Here is a 14,218-nt window from a genome sequence, read left to right on the forward strand (position 1 = left end):
GGGAAAAAAAAATATTGACCAAGCAGCACTGGAAAGTTCCAGGGGAAGTCGAGGGATTTACAGTATACAGAATCAGAGGATACTCCCCCTTATTTTTTGTTTTCTGATTTCTGTTTGATTGCCTCCCGCTTTTTTTCCTTTTTCCTTTCTTCTTTCTTTCTTTTTTTCTTTTTATTTCCTTCTTTCTCTTCTCTCTTTTTCTCCTTTTCCCAATACAACTTGTTTTTGGCCACTCTGCACAGAGCAAAATGACTAGAAGTAAAACCTCACCTCAAAAGAAAGAATCAGAAATAGTCCTCTCTCCCACAGAGTTACAAAATCTGGATTACAATTCAATGTCAGAAAGCCAATTCAGAAGCACTATTATAAAGCTACTGGTGGCTCTCGAAAAAACATAAAGGACTCAAAAGACTTCATGACTGCAGAATTTAGATCTAATCAGGCAGAAATTAAAAATCAATTAAATGAGATGCAATCCAAACTAGAGGTCCTAACGACAAGGGTTAACGAGGTAGAACGAGTGAGTGACATAGAAGACAAGTTCATGGCAAAGAGTGAAACTGAGGAAAAAAGAGACAAAAAATTAAAAGACCATTAGGATAGATTAAGGGAAATAAGTGACAGCCTGAGGAAGAAAAATCTACGTTTAATTGGGGTTCCCGAGGGCACCAAAAGTGACAGAGGTCCAGAATATATATTTGAACAAATCATAGCTGAAAACTTTCCCCAACTGGGAAGGGAAACAGGCATTCAGATCCAGGAAATAGAGAGATCCCCCCCTAAAATCAATAAAAACCATTCAACACTTCGACATTTAATAGTGAAACTTGCAAATTCCAAAAATAAAGAGAAGATCCTTAAAGCAGCAAGAGACAAGTGATCCCTAACTTATATGGGGAGGAATATAAGATTAACAGCAGACCTCTCCACAGAGACCTGGCAGGCCAGAAAGGGCTGGCAGGATATATTCAGGGTCCTAAATGAAAAGAACAAGCAGCTAAGAAAACTTTATCCAGCAAGGCTCTCATTCAGAATAGAAGGAGAGATAAAGAGCTTCCAAGACAGACAGGAACTGAAAGATTATGTGACCTCCAAACCAGCTCTGGAAGAAATTATAAGGGGGACTCTTAAAATTCCCCTTTAAGAAGAAGTTCAGTGGAACAATCCACAAAAACAAGGACTGAAAAGATATCATGATGAAACTAAACTCATATCTGTCAATAGTAACTCTGAACGTGAACGGGCTTAATGACCCCATAAAAAGGCACAGGGCTTCAGACTGGATAAAAAATCAGGACCCATCTATTTGCTGTCTACGAGAGACTCATTTTAGACAGAAGGACACCTACAGCCTGAAAATAAAAGGTTGGAGAACCATTTACCATTCGAATGGTCCTCAAAAGAAAGCAGGGGTAGCCATCCTTATATCAGATAAACTAAAATTTACCCCGAAGACTGTAGTGAGAGATGAAGAGGGACACTATCTCATACTTAAAGGATCTATCCAACAAGAGGACTTAACAATCTTCAATATATATGCCCCGAATGTGGGAGCTGCCAAATATTTAAACCAATTAATAACCAAAGTTAAGACATACTTAGATAATAATACACTTATACTTGTTGACTTCAATCTAGCTCTCTCTACCCTCGATAGGTCTTCTAAGCACAACATCTCCAAAGAAACGAGAGCTTTAAATGATACACTGCACCGGATGGATTTCACAGATATCTACAGAACTTTACATCCAAACTCAACTGAATACACATTCTTCTCAAGTGCACATGGAACTTTCTCCAGAATAGACCACATACTGGGTCACAAATCGGGTCTGAACCGATACCAAAAGATTGGGATCGTCCCCTGCATATTCTCAGACCATAATGCCTTGAAATTAGAACTAAATCACAACAAGAAGTTTGGAAGGACCTCAAACACGTGGAGGTTAAGGACCATCCTGCTAAAAGATATTAGGATATTAAGGAAGAATTAAAAAGATTCATGGAAACTAATGAGAATGAAGATACAACCGATCAAAATCTTTGGATGCAGTAAAAGCAGTCCTGAGGGGGAAATACATCGCAATACAAGCATCCATTCAAAAACTGGAAAGAACTCAAATACAAAAGCTAACCTTACACCTAAAGGAGCTAGAGAAAAAACAGCAAATAGATCCTACACCCAGCAGAAGAAGAGAGTTAATAAAGATTCGAGCAGAACTCAACGAAATCGAGACCAGAAGAACTGTGGAACAGATCAACAGAACCAGGAGTTGGTTCTTTGAAAGAATTAATAAGATAGATAAACCATTAGCCAACCTTATTAAAAAGAATAGAGAGAAGACTCAAATTAATAAAATCATGAATGAGAAAGGAGAGATCACTACCAACACCAAGGAAATACAAACGATTTTAAAAACATATTATGAACAGCTATACGCCAATAAATTAGGCAATCTAGAAGAAATGGACACATTCCTGGAAAGCCACAAACTACCAAAACTGGAACAGGAAGAAATAGAAAACCTGAACAGGCAAATAACCGGGGAGGAAATTGAAGCAATCCTGAAAAACCTCCCAAGACACAAGAGTCCAGGGCCAGATGGCTTCCCAGGGGAATTCTATCAAACGTTTAAAGAAGAAATCATACCTATTCTACTAAAGCTGTTTGGAAAGATAGAAAGAGATGGAGTACTTCCAAATTTGTTCTATGAGGCCAGCATCACCTTAATTCCAAAACCAGACAAAGACCCCACCAAAAAAGAGAATTACAGACCAATATCCCTGATGAACATGGATGCAAAAATTCTCAACAAGATACTAGCCAATAGGATCCAACAGTACATTAAGAAAATTATTCACCAAGACCAAATAGGATTTATCCCCGGGACACAAGGCTGGTTCAACACTCGTAAAACAATCAATGTGATTCATCATATCAGCAAGAGAAAACCCAAGAACCATATGATCCTCTCATTAGATGCAGAGAAAGCATTTGACAAAAGACAGCATCCATTCCTGATCAAAACTCTTCAGAGTGTAGGGATAGAGGGAACTTTCCTCGACATCTTAAAAGCCATCTACGAAAAGCCCACAGCAAATATCATTCTCAATGGGGAAACACTGGGAGCCTTTCCCCTAAGATCAGGAACAAGACAGGGATGTCCACTCTCACCACTGCTATTCATCATAATATTGGAAGTCCTAGCCTCAGCAATCAGACAACAAAAAGACATAAAAGGCATTCAAATTGGCAAAGAAGAAGTCAAACTCTCTCTCTTCGCGGATGACATGATACTCTACATAGAAAACCCAAAGACTACACCCCAAGATTGCTAGAACTCATACAGCAATTTGGCAGTGTGGCAAGATACAAAATCAATGCCCAGAAGTCAGTTACATTTCTATACACTAACAATGAGACTGAGGAAACGGAAATTAAGGAATCAATCCCATTTACAATTGCACCCAAAAGCATAAGATACCTAGGAATAAACCTAACCAAAGAGTAAAGGATCTATACCCTAAAAACTATAGAACACTTTTGAAAGAAATTGAGGAAGACACAAAGAGATGGAAAAATATTCCATGCTCATGGATTGGAAGAATCAACATTCTGAAAATGTCAATGTTACCCAGGGCAATTTACACGTTTAATGCAATCCCTATCAAAATACCATGAATTTGGGATCCCTGGGTGGCGCAGCGGTTTGGCGCCTGCCTTTGGCCCAGGGCGCGATCCTGGGGACCTGGGATAGAATCCCACGTCGGGCTCCAGGTGCATGGGGCCTGCTTCTCCCTCTGCCTGTGTCTCTGCCTCTCTCTCTCTCTCTGTGACTATCATAAATAAATAAAAATTTATAAAAAAATACCATGAATTTTCTGCAGAGAGTTGGAACAAATTATTTTAAGATTTGTGTGGAATCAGAAAAGACCCTGAATAGCCAGGGGCATATTAAAGAAGAAAACCGTAGCTGGGGGCATCACAATGGCAGATTTCAGGTTGTACTACAAAGCTGTGGTCATCAAGACAGTGTGGTATTGGCACAAAAAGAGACACATAGATCAATGGAACAGAATAGAGAACCCAGAAGTAGACCCTGAACTTTATGGTCAACTAATATTCGATAAAGGAGGAAAGACTATCCACTGGAAGAAAGACAGTCTCTTCAATAAATGGTGCTGGGAAAATTGGACATGCAGAAGAATGAAACTAGACCACTCTCTTTCACCATACACAAAGATAATCTCAAAATGGATGAAAGCTCTAAATGTGAGACAAGATTCCATCAAAATCCTAGAGGAGAACACAGGCAACACCCTTTTTGAACTCAGCCACAGTAACTTCTTGCAAGTTACATGCACGAAGGCAAAAGAAACAAAAGCAAAAATGAACTATTGGGACTTCATCAAGATAAGAAGCTGTTGCACAGCAAAGGATACAGTCAACAAAACTAAAAGACAACCTACAGAATGGGAGAAGATATTTGCAAATGACATGTCAGATAAAGGGCTAGTATCCAAGATCTATAAAGAACTTTTTAAACTCAACACCAAAGAAACAAACAATCCAATCATGAAATGGGCAAAATACACGAACAGAAATCTCACAGAGGAAGACATAGACATGGCCACTAGCACATGAGAAAATGCTCTGCATCACTTGCCATCAAGGAAATACAAATCAAAACTACAATGAGATACCACCTCACTCCAGTGAGAATGGGAAAAATTAACAAGCAGGAAACCACAAATGTTAGTGAGGATGTGGAGACAAGGGAACCCTCTTACACTGTTGGTGGGAATGTGAACTGGTGCAGCCACTCTGGAAAACTGTGTGGAGGTTCCTCAAAGAGACCTGCCCTACGACCCAGCAATTGCACTGTTGGGGATTTACCCCAAAGATTCAGATGCAATGAAATGCCGGGACACCTGTACCCCGATGTTTCTAGCAGCAATGTCCACAATAGCCAAACTGTGGAAGGAGCCTCGGTGTCCATCGAAAGATGAATCGATAAAGAAGATGTGGTCTACGTATACAATGGAATATTACTCAGCCATTAGAAATGACAAATACCCACCATTTGCTTCAACGTGGATGGAACTGGAGGGTATTTTGCTGTGTGAAGTAAGTCAATCGGAGAAGGAGAAACAGTTATGTTCTCATTCATTTGGGGAATATAAATAATAGTGAAAGGGAATATAAGGGAAGGGAGAAGAAATGTGTGGGAAATATCAGAAAGGGAGACCGAACATAAAGACTCCTAACTCTGGGAAACAAACTAGGGGTGGTTGGAAGGGGATGAGGGCGGGGGTTGGGGATTAATGGGTGACGGGCACTGAAGGGGGCACTTGATGGGATGAGCACTGGGTGTTATTCTGTATGTTGGTAAATTGAACACCAATAAAAAATTAATTTAATAAAAAAAAGAGCCACAGATGGGCCATCACCATCAGGCTTACTTTGTCAGTGGCAGTGAAGGCTTCATTCTGAAAGGTGCCACCTCTCAGGCCTCCTATCCACTTGACCCTCCCTGCCAGGCCCCTGAGGCTGTACCGTGGAACAGTGCCATTGGGAGGTACCTGCATTGCCAATGCAAGGCCTTGCGGGCCTCAGGCACTTTCAAAATTAGCATTGTGGGTGAGGAGATGCCAAGCAAGGCCCTTACCACTTCTGCCTTGGCCTCAGCCTTAGCTTTGACTATCTTTGATTTCCAGGATGCCACAGAATGGCTGCAGCAGCCACTACTGTTGTGCTTTCACCAGGGAACACTCTTCCTCCAAAGAGCTCAACAAAGACACTGAGACTGTGTTCAGCTTCCTCAAGAAGGTGACAGTCCTGGACAATCCCTTGAGATGAGCACCTGTGTCAGGAGGGTCACCACTGATGCTATCATGGAGAAGCTAGAGGAAAAGCCTAGTGAGACAGAGGAGCAGGAGGCCTGCAAGGGGCCTAAGGGATACAGCCAGGCAGGGCAGCCCAAGGAGTCCAACTTGGATACAGGTGCAGTGAAGGCTGAGAGTGAAGCCAGCAGGGCTTACACTGGAGTTCCCAGTACTCAGGTGAGGTGTAAGCTGGCTCTTCCAAATCACCATTTGAAACATTCAGAAACCCCAAAGCCAGCTAAACTCCGTGCACAATCTAAACTCCTCCCCACAACCCCACCTTTTACCAGGAATATAGCAGAAAGAATACTCCTACCAGACAGATGCCTGAGACTTGACTAATCCTAAAACCCTGGGCAATTTTTGTCTTTTCTTGGACAGATTCCTGCAGTCACACCTCAATTCAACCTAGAACCAAAACTGAAGTTCTGGAAATGGAAGCCAAGTGATATGGATCATTTAATGATGCGTAAGACAACTATTTTCCTTAGTTTGGGGGACATTTTTATTGGCTTTGCAACCTTCCCCTCCTCCACCAGGAGGAGATGAATCTAGAGACTGGTAAAAAGAAAAGTCTCTGGGGAGAGTGTCAGGAGACCTGGATTTATGTCCCAGCTCTGTGCCCTGTTGTCCGTATAACTTTGAGACAAGTCTTTTCATCTTGCTGGACCTCAATTTCCTTATGGAGGGAAAGGTGTTGTCTTGGTGTTTCAGAGATCCCTAGACACTTTCTGGTAACAACACTGTGTTATTCGACCTGAAGAATGTAGGCAGTGGGCAGCCCATTAACATTCCTCTTACAACATTCATTGAGTGGTAGCTTTATGTCTAGTATTTTGCAGGGTGCTATCATGTACATTGTTTATGTTTAACTCTTAAAATAACCTTGTGAAGTGGCAGTGATTACCCTCATTTTTACCAGTGAGGAAACAAGCTCCGAGATGTTGGGTGACTTGTCCAAAGTCATTCACATTGTGAGAAAATTTGGATTCAGATCTCGCTTTTGACTCCAGCTCTAGTGCTTTTATCTAGCTCACTATAGTTTTCAGAGGGTTCATTTAGAGAGGTGACAAGCAGGTGCTAGAATTATAGTAGGAGGAATGTTGCATAAACAATATGAGGAAATTTCCGGCTTTGAAACTTAAGAATGTTTTCATAAGGGGGGGTATGCTATAGTTTCTACAGATAATTTTACAATAAAGTATTTTTAGGAGAAGTTAATTACAATTCTTATCTGCGGTGGTAGGGGGTCTAGCTTGATAGTTCTCAATCAACCTCTTGTTTTGTGATCTTTCATATCCCACTTTCAGAAAATTGGGCCCCATCAGGATAGAAGCAATAAGACTGCTTTTTTGGAGAAGGATATTAATATGTTTACAAGCATTCTCTTTTTTAAAGACTTTATTGTTTATTGGGAGAGAGAGAGAGAGAGAGAGATCACAAGCAAGGGGAAAGGCAGATGGAGAAATAGACTCTCCACTGAGCAGGGACTCCGATGAGGGACTCAATCCCAGGACCCTGGGATCATAACCTGAACCAGAGGCAGACACTTAACTGGCTGAGCAGCCCAGGCACCCAAGCATTCTCTTTCTATATTTATAGTTTTTGGTAAGGTTTAAGGACACAAAAATTGGAATAATATTATTGGAAGATAATTTAATTTCAGTGGTGTTAAAGACCAATCAAGCAGTAAACAAGCAAACATACCTAATGACTCTAGTAGCTAATAGTTGCAATTTGGTACTGCATGTCAAGGTTCTCATCTACATCTCTTGTTCTTCCTATTTCATCATTGGAAAATGTATCACCGGTTCCATCTATTTGAATTATTTCATTAATATCATCAGTTACCTGAATGCTTAAATCCATCTGAGAATTAGAATCCTTCTCTGAGACAGGTAGGCTGCTGGGCTCCTCTGTATTTCTTTGTTGCTTTATAGAATCACATCCAAACATCCTATTTTTAAGAACATGAAGCTGAGTATCAGACATGTGCCAGTGCTGGGCCCCCTGTTGGCTGGTGGAGAAGGGCCTACCATTCAGATTTTGAGTCATGCTGCCTGAAACACTGAGCACAGGCTCCACTTGGGAATCTGTCTGAGAGACCTGTGGAGGAAACACAACACCTGGAAGACTGATGTACTGCGAACTTTCCGGCTGACTCAACAAGGCTTCAGACATGATTTCACGCTCATTTGCAGGAGGTGCAAATATATCACTCGTGGCATTTTCTAAATGTTTCCTATCCACTGTCCCAGAATGAAGAATTGTGGGTTGCTGGAGCACAGTTTCTATTCTCTGTGATTTTTCAGTAGTGGCGTGGAGAGAACATGGGTTCAATTGTGGAACACTGGTCTGGATTATTGGAGGCTGCCCCAGCTGCTGAAATACTTGCTGAATTGGATGTAGAATACTTGCTCTTCCAGAAGTCTGTGTCACCATAATTGGTACATTGGCTTTATAAACGTGACCAGATGCAGTCTGCAGTGTCACACCTGCTGGCACATGAATAGGATATCCAGAAAAAGTGAAGCTTGCACTAGAGCTTGAGGTCACTAGGAACCATGTCACAGATGAGTACACCTTACTAAGGCGCTGTGTGGACAACGTGCAGAGATACCAAGTTGGTTCTTTAAAGGCACAGGCTTTGGAGTCACAAAGCCTTGAGTGTGACTTACCGTCTAGTCAGTGAAATGGAACAAAGTACTCCACACCTAAGAGGGCTGTTGTGGAGATTCAAACAAGCCAGAAAATGTAAGTTTCCAAGTCTAGCACCATTTGTGAGATGTTATAGGCATCCACAGAGTGGTAGCGGTTGTCATTATTGAGATTTGGCAAATTATTAGGTGAATAATTTCCAGCCAGAGAAATAATTCAAGACAGTGAAGTAGCAGCAGTTGATTAATGCAGTTGAAGGAGCAGAGTCTAAGTTCAGGAAACTAGCATCTAGTCTTAATTCTCCCCCTGACTTGATTTGTGACCTTGAGACAGATCCTTCCCCTCACTGGGCCTCAGTTTCTCCATCTGAACCAGAGGATTTACACCAGATAATTCCTGAGGATCTTTCCTGCCTATCTCTAATTATTTCCTCCCAGCTAAGCCATTAATTGTTTCTCTGGGTGCAACAGCAGATTCTTTGCTGCCCAGTGGCTTGTTTCAGAATAACTTTCCTTGGCAGGTTCCCTGTGCCCTCTGCTGGTTGCTGAGAGATGCTGGCTATCTTTCCTCTGAGTGTTATAAACACCTGTGCAGACAGGGACTGGGGTCCAGGGAAAAAGCAAAATGGAGTGGAAAAGCTGAATATTAGGGGTCATTGATGTAGGTTAAGGGTACCATTGATCTTTGGTTCAATCACTTCATTTTATACTGGGACATTTTACAGTCCCAAAGAAGGGAAAAAATTTCCCAACACAGAGACAACTGGAAGTAAAGAGGACCTGAGAGTTCTAGTGTTGGCTCTGCCACAAATTCTACTGACAAACCCCCTTCTCCCTCTGGGTTTTAACATTCTTCTCTGCTAACTGGAAATCCTCATCCTACTCTCAGGCACTTTTCAGGTCTACTATGAAGCTAAGTTGAGATAATGGATATAAAAACAATGCATTGCTAACTAGAAAATGGTACCTGATTGCAATGGGTCATTATAAGAAAATGGACTAGCAGAATGGCTCAGATCCTTTTGTATTTCTCAGGGACACTGGGCTTTGACTGACTTCATCCAGGGTGTTTTATCTTTAAGGCCTATTTATCCAACTCTCCAGAGCTAAGTGGCTCTTGAAACTATAGCTGCTTTGGCCCAGATTTGGCTTTGGTCACACCTAGGCCTGCACTTGTAGCCCAGGAAGTGGTGAAGCTTCAAGAGGATGAGGTCAGAAGGTAGGGTGGGGTTTCTTCAGAGCTCTTCATTTGGGAAGTTTATCAAGTGTCAGTGGGGACTGTAAATTCTCTGTGCTTTGCTCATTGAATTAGGATAATGGGGAGAGTAATACTAATAATTGTAATACTTAACATTTACACAGTGCTCAGTCACTCTTCTCAGCCATTTACGTGTATGAGTTCATTTCACCACATAACTACCCTATACATTGGAGACTATCTTTACGATTCAGGTGATAATAATGCCTACCTTATAGGATTGTTCACATAAGTACTTGTAACAGTGTGTGGCCAAGAATCATTGTGCAATACCTGTTAATTATTTGCATTGGTTATTAAAAGCAAATGTCACATACAGGGATTGTACCTCAAGTCTGTTATTAGCTAACACCTTAGTAAGAATTAGTAGAATGAAAGTTAAGGGAGTAAGATGAGGAATAAGCATTCTTTAGATTTGTACAGGACTTTATACTTTGCAGATTGCTATATATATATATATATATAGAGAGAGAGAGAGAAATACTTGCAAAACTATTTTAATTATAATTGCCATTATTATTATCATCATTGTTTCCATATGATATGAGGAATTTGGGTCATGCTATATGAGGAACAATACATTGACGTCAAAATGCCTAGTTTCAAAGTCCTGGCTCTATTACTTAATTGAGTATGTGACTTTTTATAAGTCATTTAACCACTTTGATTCTTGGTTTCCTTCATTTGTCAACTGGAAATAAGAAGTATCCCCTGTTTTCTTCCTAGGAAAGAAAGAAAACATAGACATGTTGAATACCTATGTGTTTTTACTTCTATTATCTTATTTGATCTCCCCAGTGTCCCTGCTCTATTGATCTCATCACCACTCTATTTTACTATGCTTCTGCCTAGAAATGGTACTCATTACCATACTCAGAAGCAGTTAGGACAGTGGCTATTGTCCCTGTCTCACAGCTGAAGAGACTGATACTTATCTAAGGATGCAAAGTGGTAGACATAGGGATCCTAGACTTTATGTCAATGCTGGGTCTATACTGCTTCTCACTCCATTCTTGGGTCTCTTGAGAATTACTGAGTCTAATTTCTCCATTCTCTTAGCTACTAAGGTACCTTTCAAAGCTGGTACCTTTCAAAACTATGGACTGTGAAGGAAACTACAGTCAGGCTTTTCTGACCAATTTGCCAACTATTCTGGCCTCTCTCATCTCCTCCCCCACCCCAACTATTGACTTGGGTACTCACTATGTGTTCAGCTTCTCTTTCCTGGTGGGAAGGCTGGGTAGGGCACTTTCTGAGTAAGCAAGGCTGCCTCCCTGCTGTAGGTTCTGCTATCCAGACCATCGGGGATATTTGACAAAAAAGAGGAAAGTCCAAAATGGGTATCAAGATATTTCTGAACACACAAAATTATGAAATTGATGTGATAGGAGCTTCAGTTGGAGCAGGCAGGTAGTAAATATCCTTTAAAGACATTAAGAGCCATAGAGATTTTAACCTTAATTCAGGAGGAGCTTTAGCAAAAGTATTAATGGTTGCCTTCCACCCTTCTTTTCTTACCCATTTCCAGCTGTGGGGGCATTGCCCCTGTCCTCTAAGCTTCAAGCTGCTTAGTTTTGGTCCCTCCCCAAGGTGCAATTTCGAAAAGACTTTGTCCTTCTGTATTGGGTATAAATGTGTACCTCCAGATATATCTTCAAGTCCTAATCCTCAGGACCTGTAAATGTGACATTATTTGGAAATAGGGTCTTTGCAGATATAATCAAGTTAAGATGAGATCATACTGAACTTGAAGATTGTGGGTCTCCAGGAATTGCTTTAATCTTGTCTAGAAAGTCAGAGTAGCATGTCTGTGGGCAGACAGACCCACCATTTACTAGTTATGTGATCCTTGGATAACACACTTATCCTTTTTTAACCTTGGTTTCCTGACTATAAAATGTGCCACTATCTCTTATGAAATAGCTATGAAAACTGAATGAGATAGCATGCATGAATATACTCAGCAAGGTATCTGATACAGGTGTATCTGTATACAGATACAAGGTATCTGAAACTAGGTGTTTCATAGATATTTCATAGGTGTTAATTTCTTTACTCTTTTTCCATTTGGAGGTAAGTATTTTGGGAAAGAAAGAAAAACTTGGGATGAAAGCAGCTGACTATCACCTTAATTCCAAAACCAGACAAAGACCCCACCAAAAAGGAGAATTATAGACCAATATTCCTGATGTGAACATGGATGCAAAAATTCTCAACAAGATACTACCCAATAGGATACAATAATACATTGAGAAGATTATTCACCATGACCAAGTGGGATTTATCCCCGGGATGCAAGGCTGGTTCAACACTCGTAAAGCAATCAATGTGATTGATCATATCAGCAAGAGTAAAAACAAGAACCATAGGATCCTCTCAATAGATGCAGAGAAAGCATTTGACAAAATACAGCATCCATTACTGATCAAAACTCTTGAGAGTGTAGCGATAGAGGGAACATTCCTCAGCATCCTAAAAGCCATCTACGAAAAGCCCACAGCAAATATTCTCATGGGGAAACACTGGGAGCATTTCCCCTAAGATCAGGAATAAGACAGGGATGTCCATTCTCACCACTGCTATTCAACATAGTATTAGAAGTCCTAGCCTCAGCAATCAGGCAACAAAAAGAAATAAAAGGCATTCAAATTGGCAAAGAAGAAATCAAACTCTCCCTCTTTTGCACAGCAAAAGAAACAGTCAACAAAACTAAAAGACAACCTACAGAATGGGAAAAGACATTTGCAAATGACCCATCAGATAAAGGGCTAGTATCCAAGATCTATAAAGAACTTTTTTAAAAAAAGAACTTATTAAACTCCACAGCAAAGAAACAAACAATCCAATCATGAAATGGGCAAAAGACATGAACAGACATCTCACAGAGGGAGACATAGACATGGCCAACAAGCACATGGGAAAATGCTCCACATCACTGGCCATCAGGGAACTACAAATCAAAACCACCATGAGATACCACCTCACATCAGTGAGAATGGGGAAAATTAACAAGGCAGGAAACAACAAATGTTGGAGAGGATGTGGAGAAAGGGGAACCCTCTTGCACTGTTGGTGGGAATGTGAACTGGTGCAGCCACTCTGGAAAACTGTGTGGAGGTTCCTCAAAGAGTTAAAAATAAATCTGCCCTACGACCCAGCAATTGCACTGTTGGGGATTTACCCCAAAGATACAGATGCAGTGAAACGCCGGGACACCTGTACCCCGATGTTTATAGCAGCAATGTCCACAATAGCCAAACTGTGGAAGGTGCCTCGGTGTCCATTGAAAGATGAATGGATAAAGAAGATGTGGTCTTTGTATACAATGGAATATTAATCAGCCATTAGAAATGACAAATACCCACCATTTGCTTCGACATGGATGGAACTGGAGGGTATGATGCTGAGTGAAGTAAGTCAATCGGAAAAGGACAAACATTATATGGTCTCATTCATTTGGGTAATATATAAAAAATAATGAAAGGGAATAAAGGGGAAAGGAGAAAAATAAGTGGGAAATATCAGAAAGGGAGACAGAACATGAGAGACTCCTAACTCTGGGAAACGAGCAAGGGGTGGTAGAAAGGGAGGTGGATGGGGGGGGTGGGGGTGACTGGGTGACAGGCACTGAGGGGGGCAGTTGATGGGATGAGCACTGGGTGTTATTCTATATGTTGGCAAATTGAACACCAATAAAAAATAAATTTAAAGAAAAGCAGCTGACTATATTGCTATCCAAGGACAAGAATTGAACTTAGCCAAGATGTGCTTCTGGCAAGTTGTTGTTTGTTTTTTTCCATCTCTGTCCCCGCACACACACACACACTTTTTCAAGTGCTTTATTATTTACTTTAATATATGTGCATTCTCATTTTCTCATCCTAGCAACTCTGCAAGGTAGGTCTTATTACTATTCCTTTTAGGCAGTTGAGGGAACTGAGACTCAAAGAGATGAAATCATTTGCCTCAGTTCTCACGTTGAATAAAGGTTAAAATTTATAACAAATGAAGAATATTTATTCCCATTATCAAAGTACAAACCAAACACACATACAATGCCCAAGAAAGGAGAAACATAGAAATTATTTTCTTTAATTTTTAAATTAATTTTATTTTTATTGAGATATGATTGACATGACATTATATTAGTTTCAGAATACGATGTCATAGTTTGATATTTGTGTATATTACAAAATGATACCAGTTAACAGCCCAGTTGACTTCTATCATCATACATAGTTACAAACTTTTATTTTTTTTCTGATGAGAATTTTCAAGTTCCACTCTCCTAGCCACTTTTTTTCTACAGCTTCTTAAATAGAGTAAGAGTAGTGTTTTATTGTCCTGGAGATTGAAGATTCCATAGAAACATCTGTAATGATGCCTAATGTGAATTTCAAATAATACTTTAAACATG

General features: G+C 40.5%; 2 protein-coding genes across 3 annotated transcripts in view; one reads left to right on the forward strand and one right to left on the reverse strand.

The window, feature by feature from the left end:
- The window catches only part of AMER1 (APC membrane recruitment protein 1), an 82,699-nt gene extending 69,322 nt beyond the window's left edge, over positions 1 to 13,377 (forward strand). The window contains exons 3-4 of one of the 2 annotated variants that reach the window (XR_013374963.1): positions 6,268 to 6,355; positions 11,875 to 13,377. The gene's annotated coding sequence lies outside the window, so the exon portion shown is untranslated. The remainder of the gene's footprint in view (positions 1 to 6,267; positions 6,356 to 11,874) is intronic. The other variant, XR_013374962.1, reaches the window with a different exon arrangement.
- Positions 7,603 to 11,341, reverse strand: LOC144308895 (TFIIA-alpha and beta-like factor). Its single transcript, XM_077889884.1, has 2 exons — positions 11,320 to 11,341; positions 7,603 to 8,441 (listed from the first exon to the last, which is right to left on the reverse strand). Exons 1-2 carry the CDS (start codon positions 11,339 to 11,341, stop codon positions 7,603 to 7,605), a joined length of 861 nt encoding a protein of 286 aa, XP_077746010.1.
- Positions 13,378 to 14,218: the final 841 nt, after the last annotated feature.

The sequence above is a fragment of the Canis aureus genome, chromosome X (assembly GCF_053574225.1).
Source record: "Canis aureus isolate CA01 chromosome X, VMU_Caureus_v.1.0, whole genome shotgun sequence".
Classification (NCBI taxonomy): domain Eukaryota; kingdom Metazoa; phylum Chordata; class Mammalia; order Carnivora; family Canidae; genus Canis; species Canis aureus.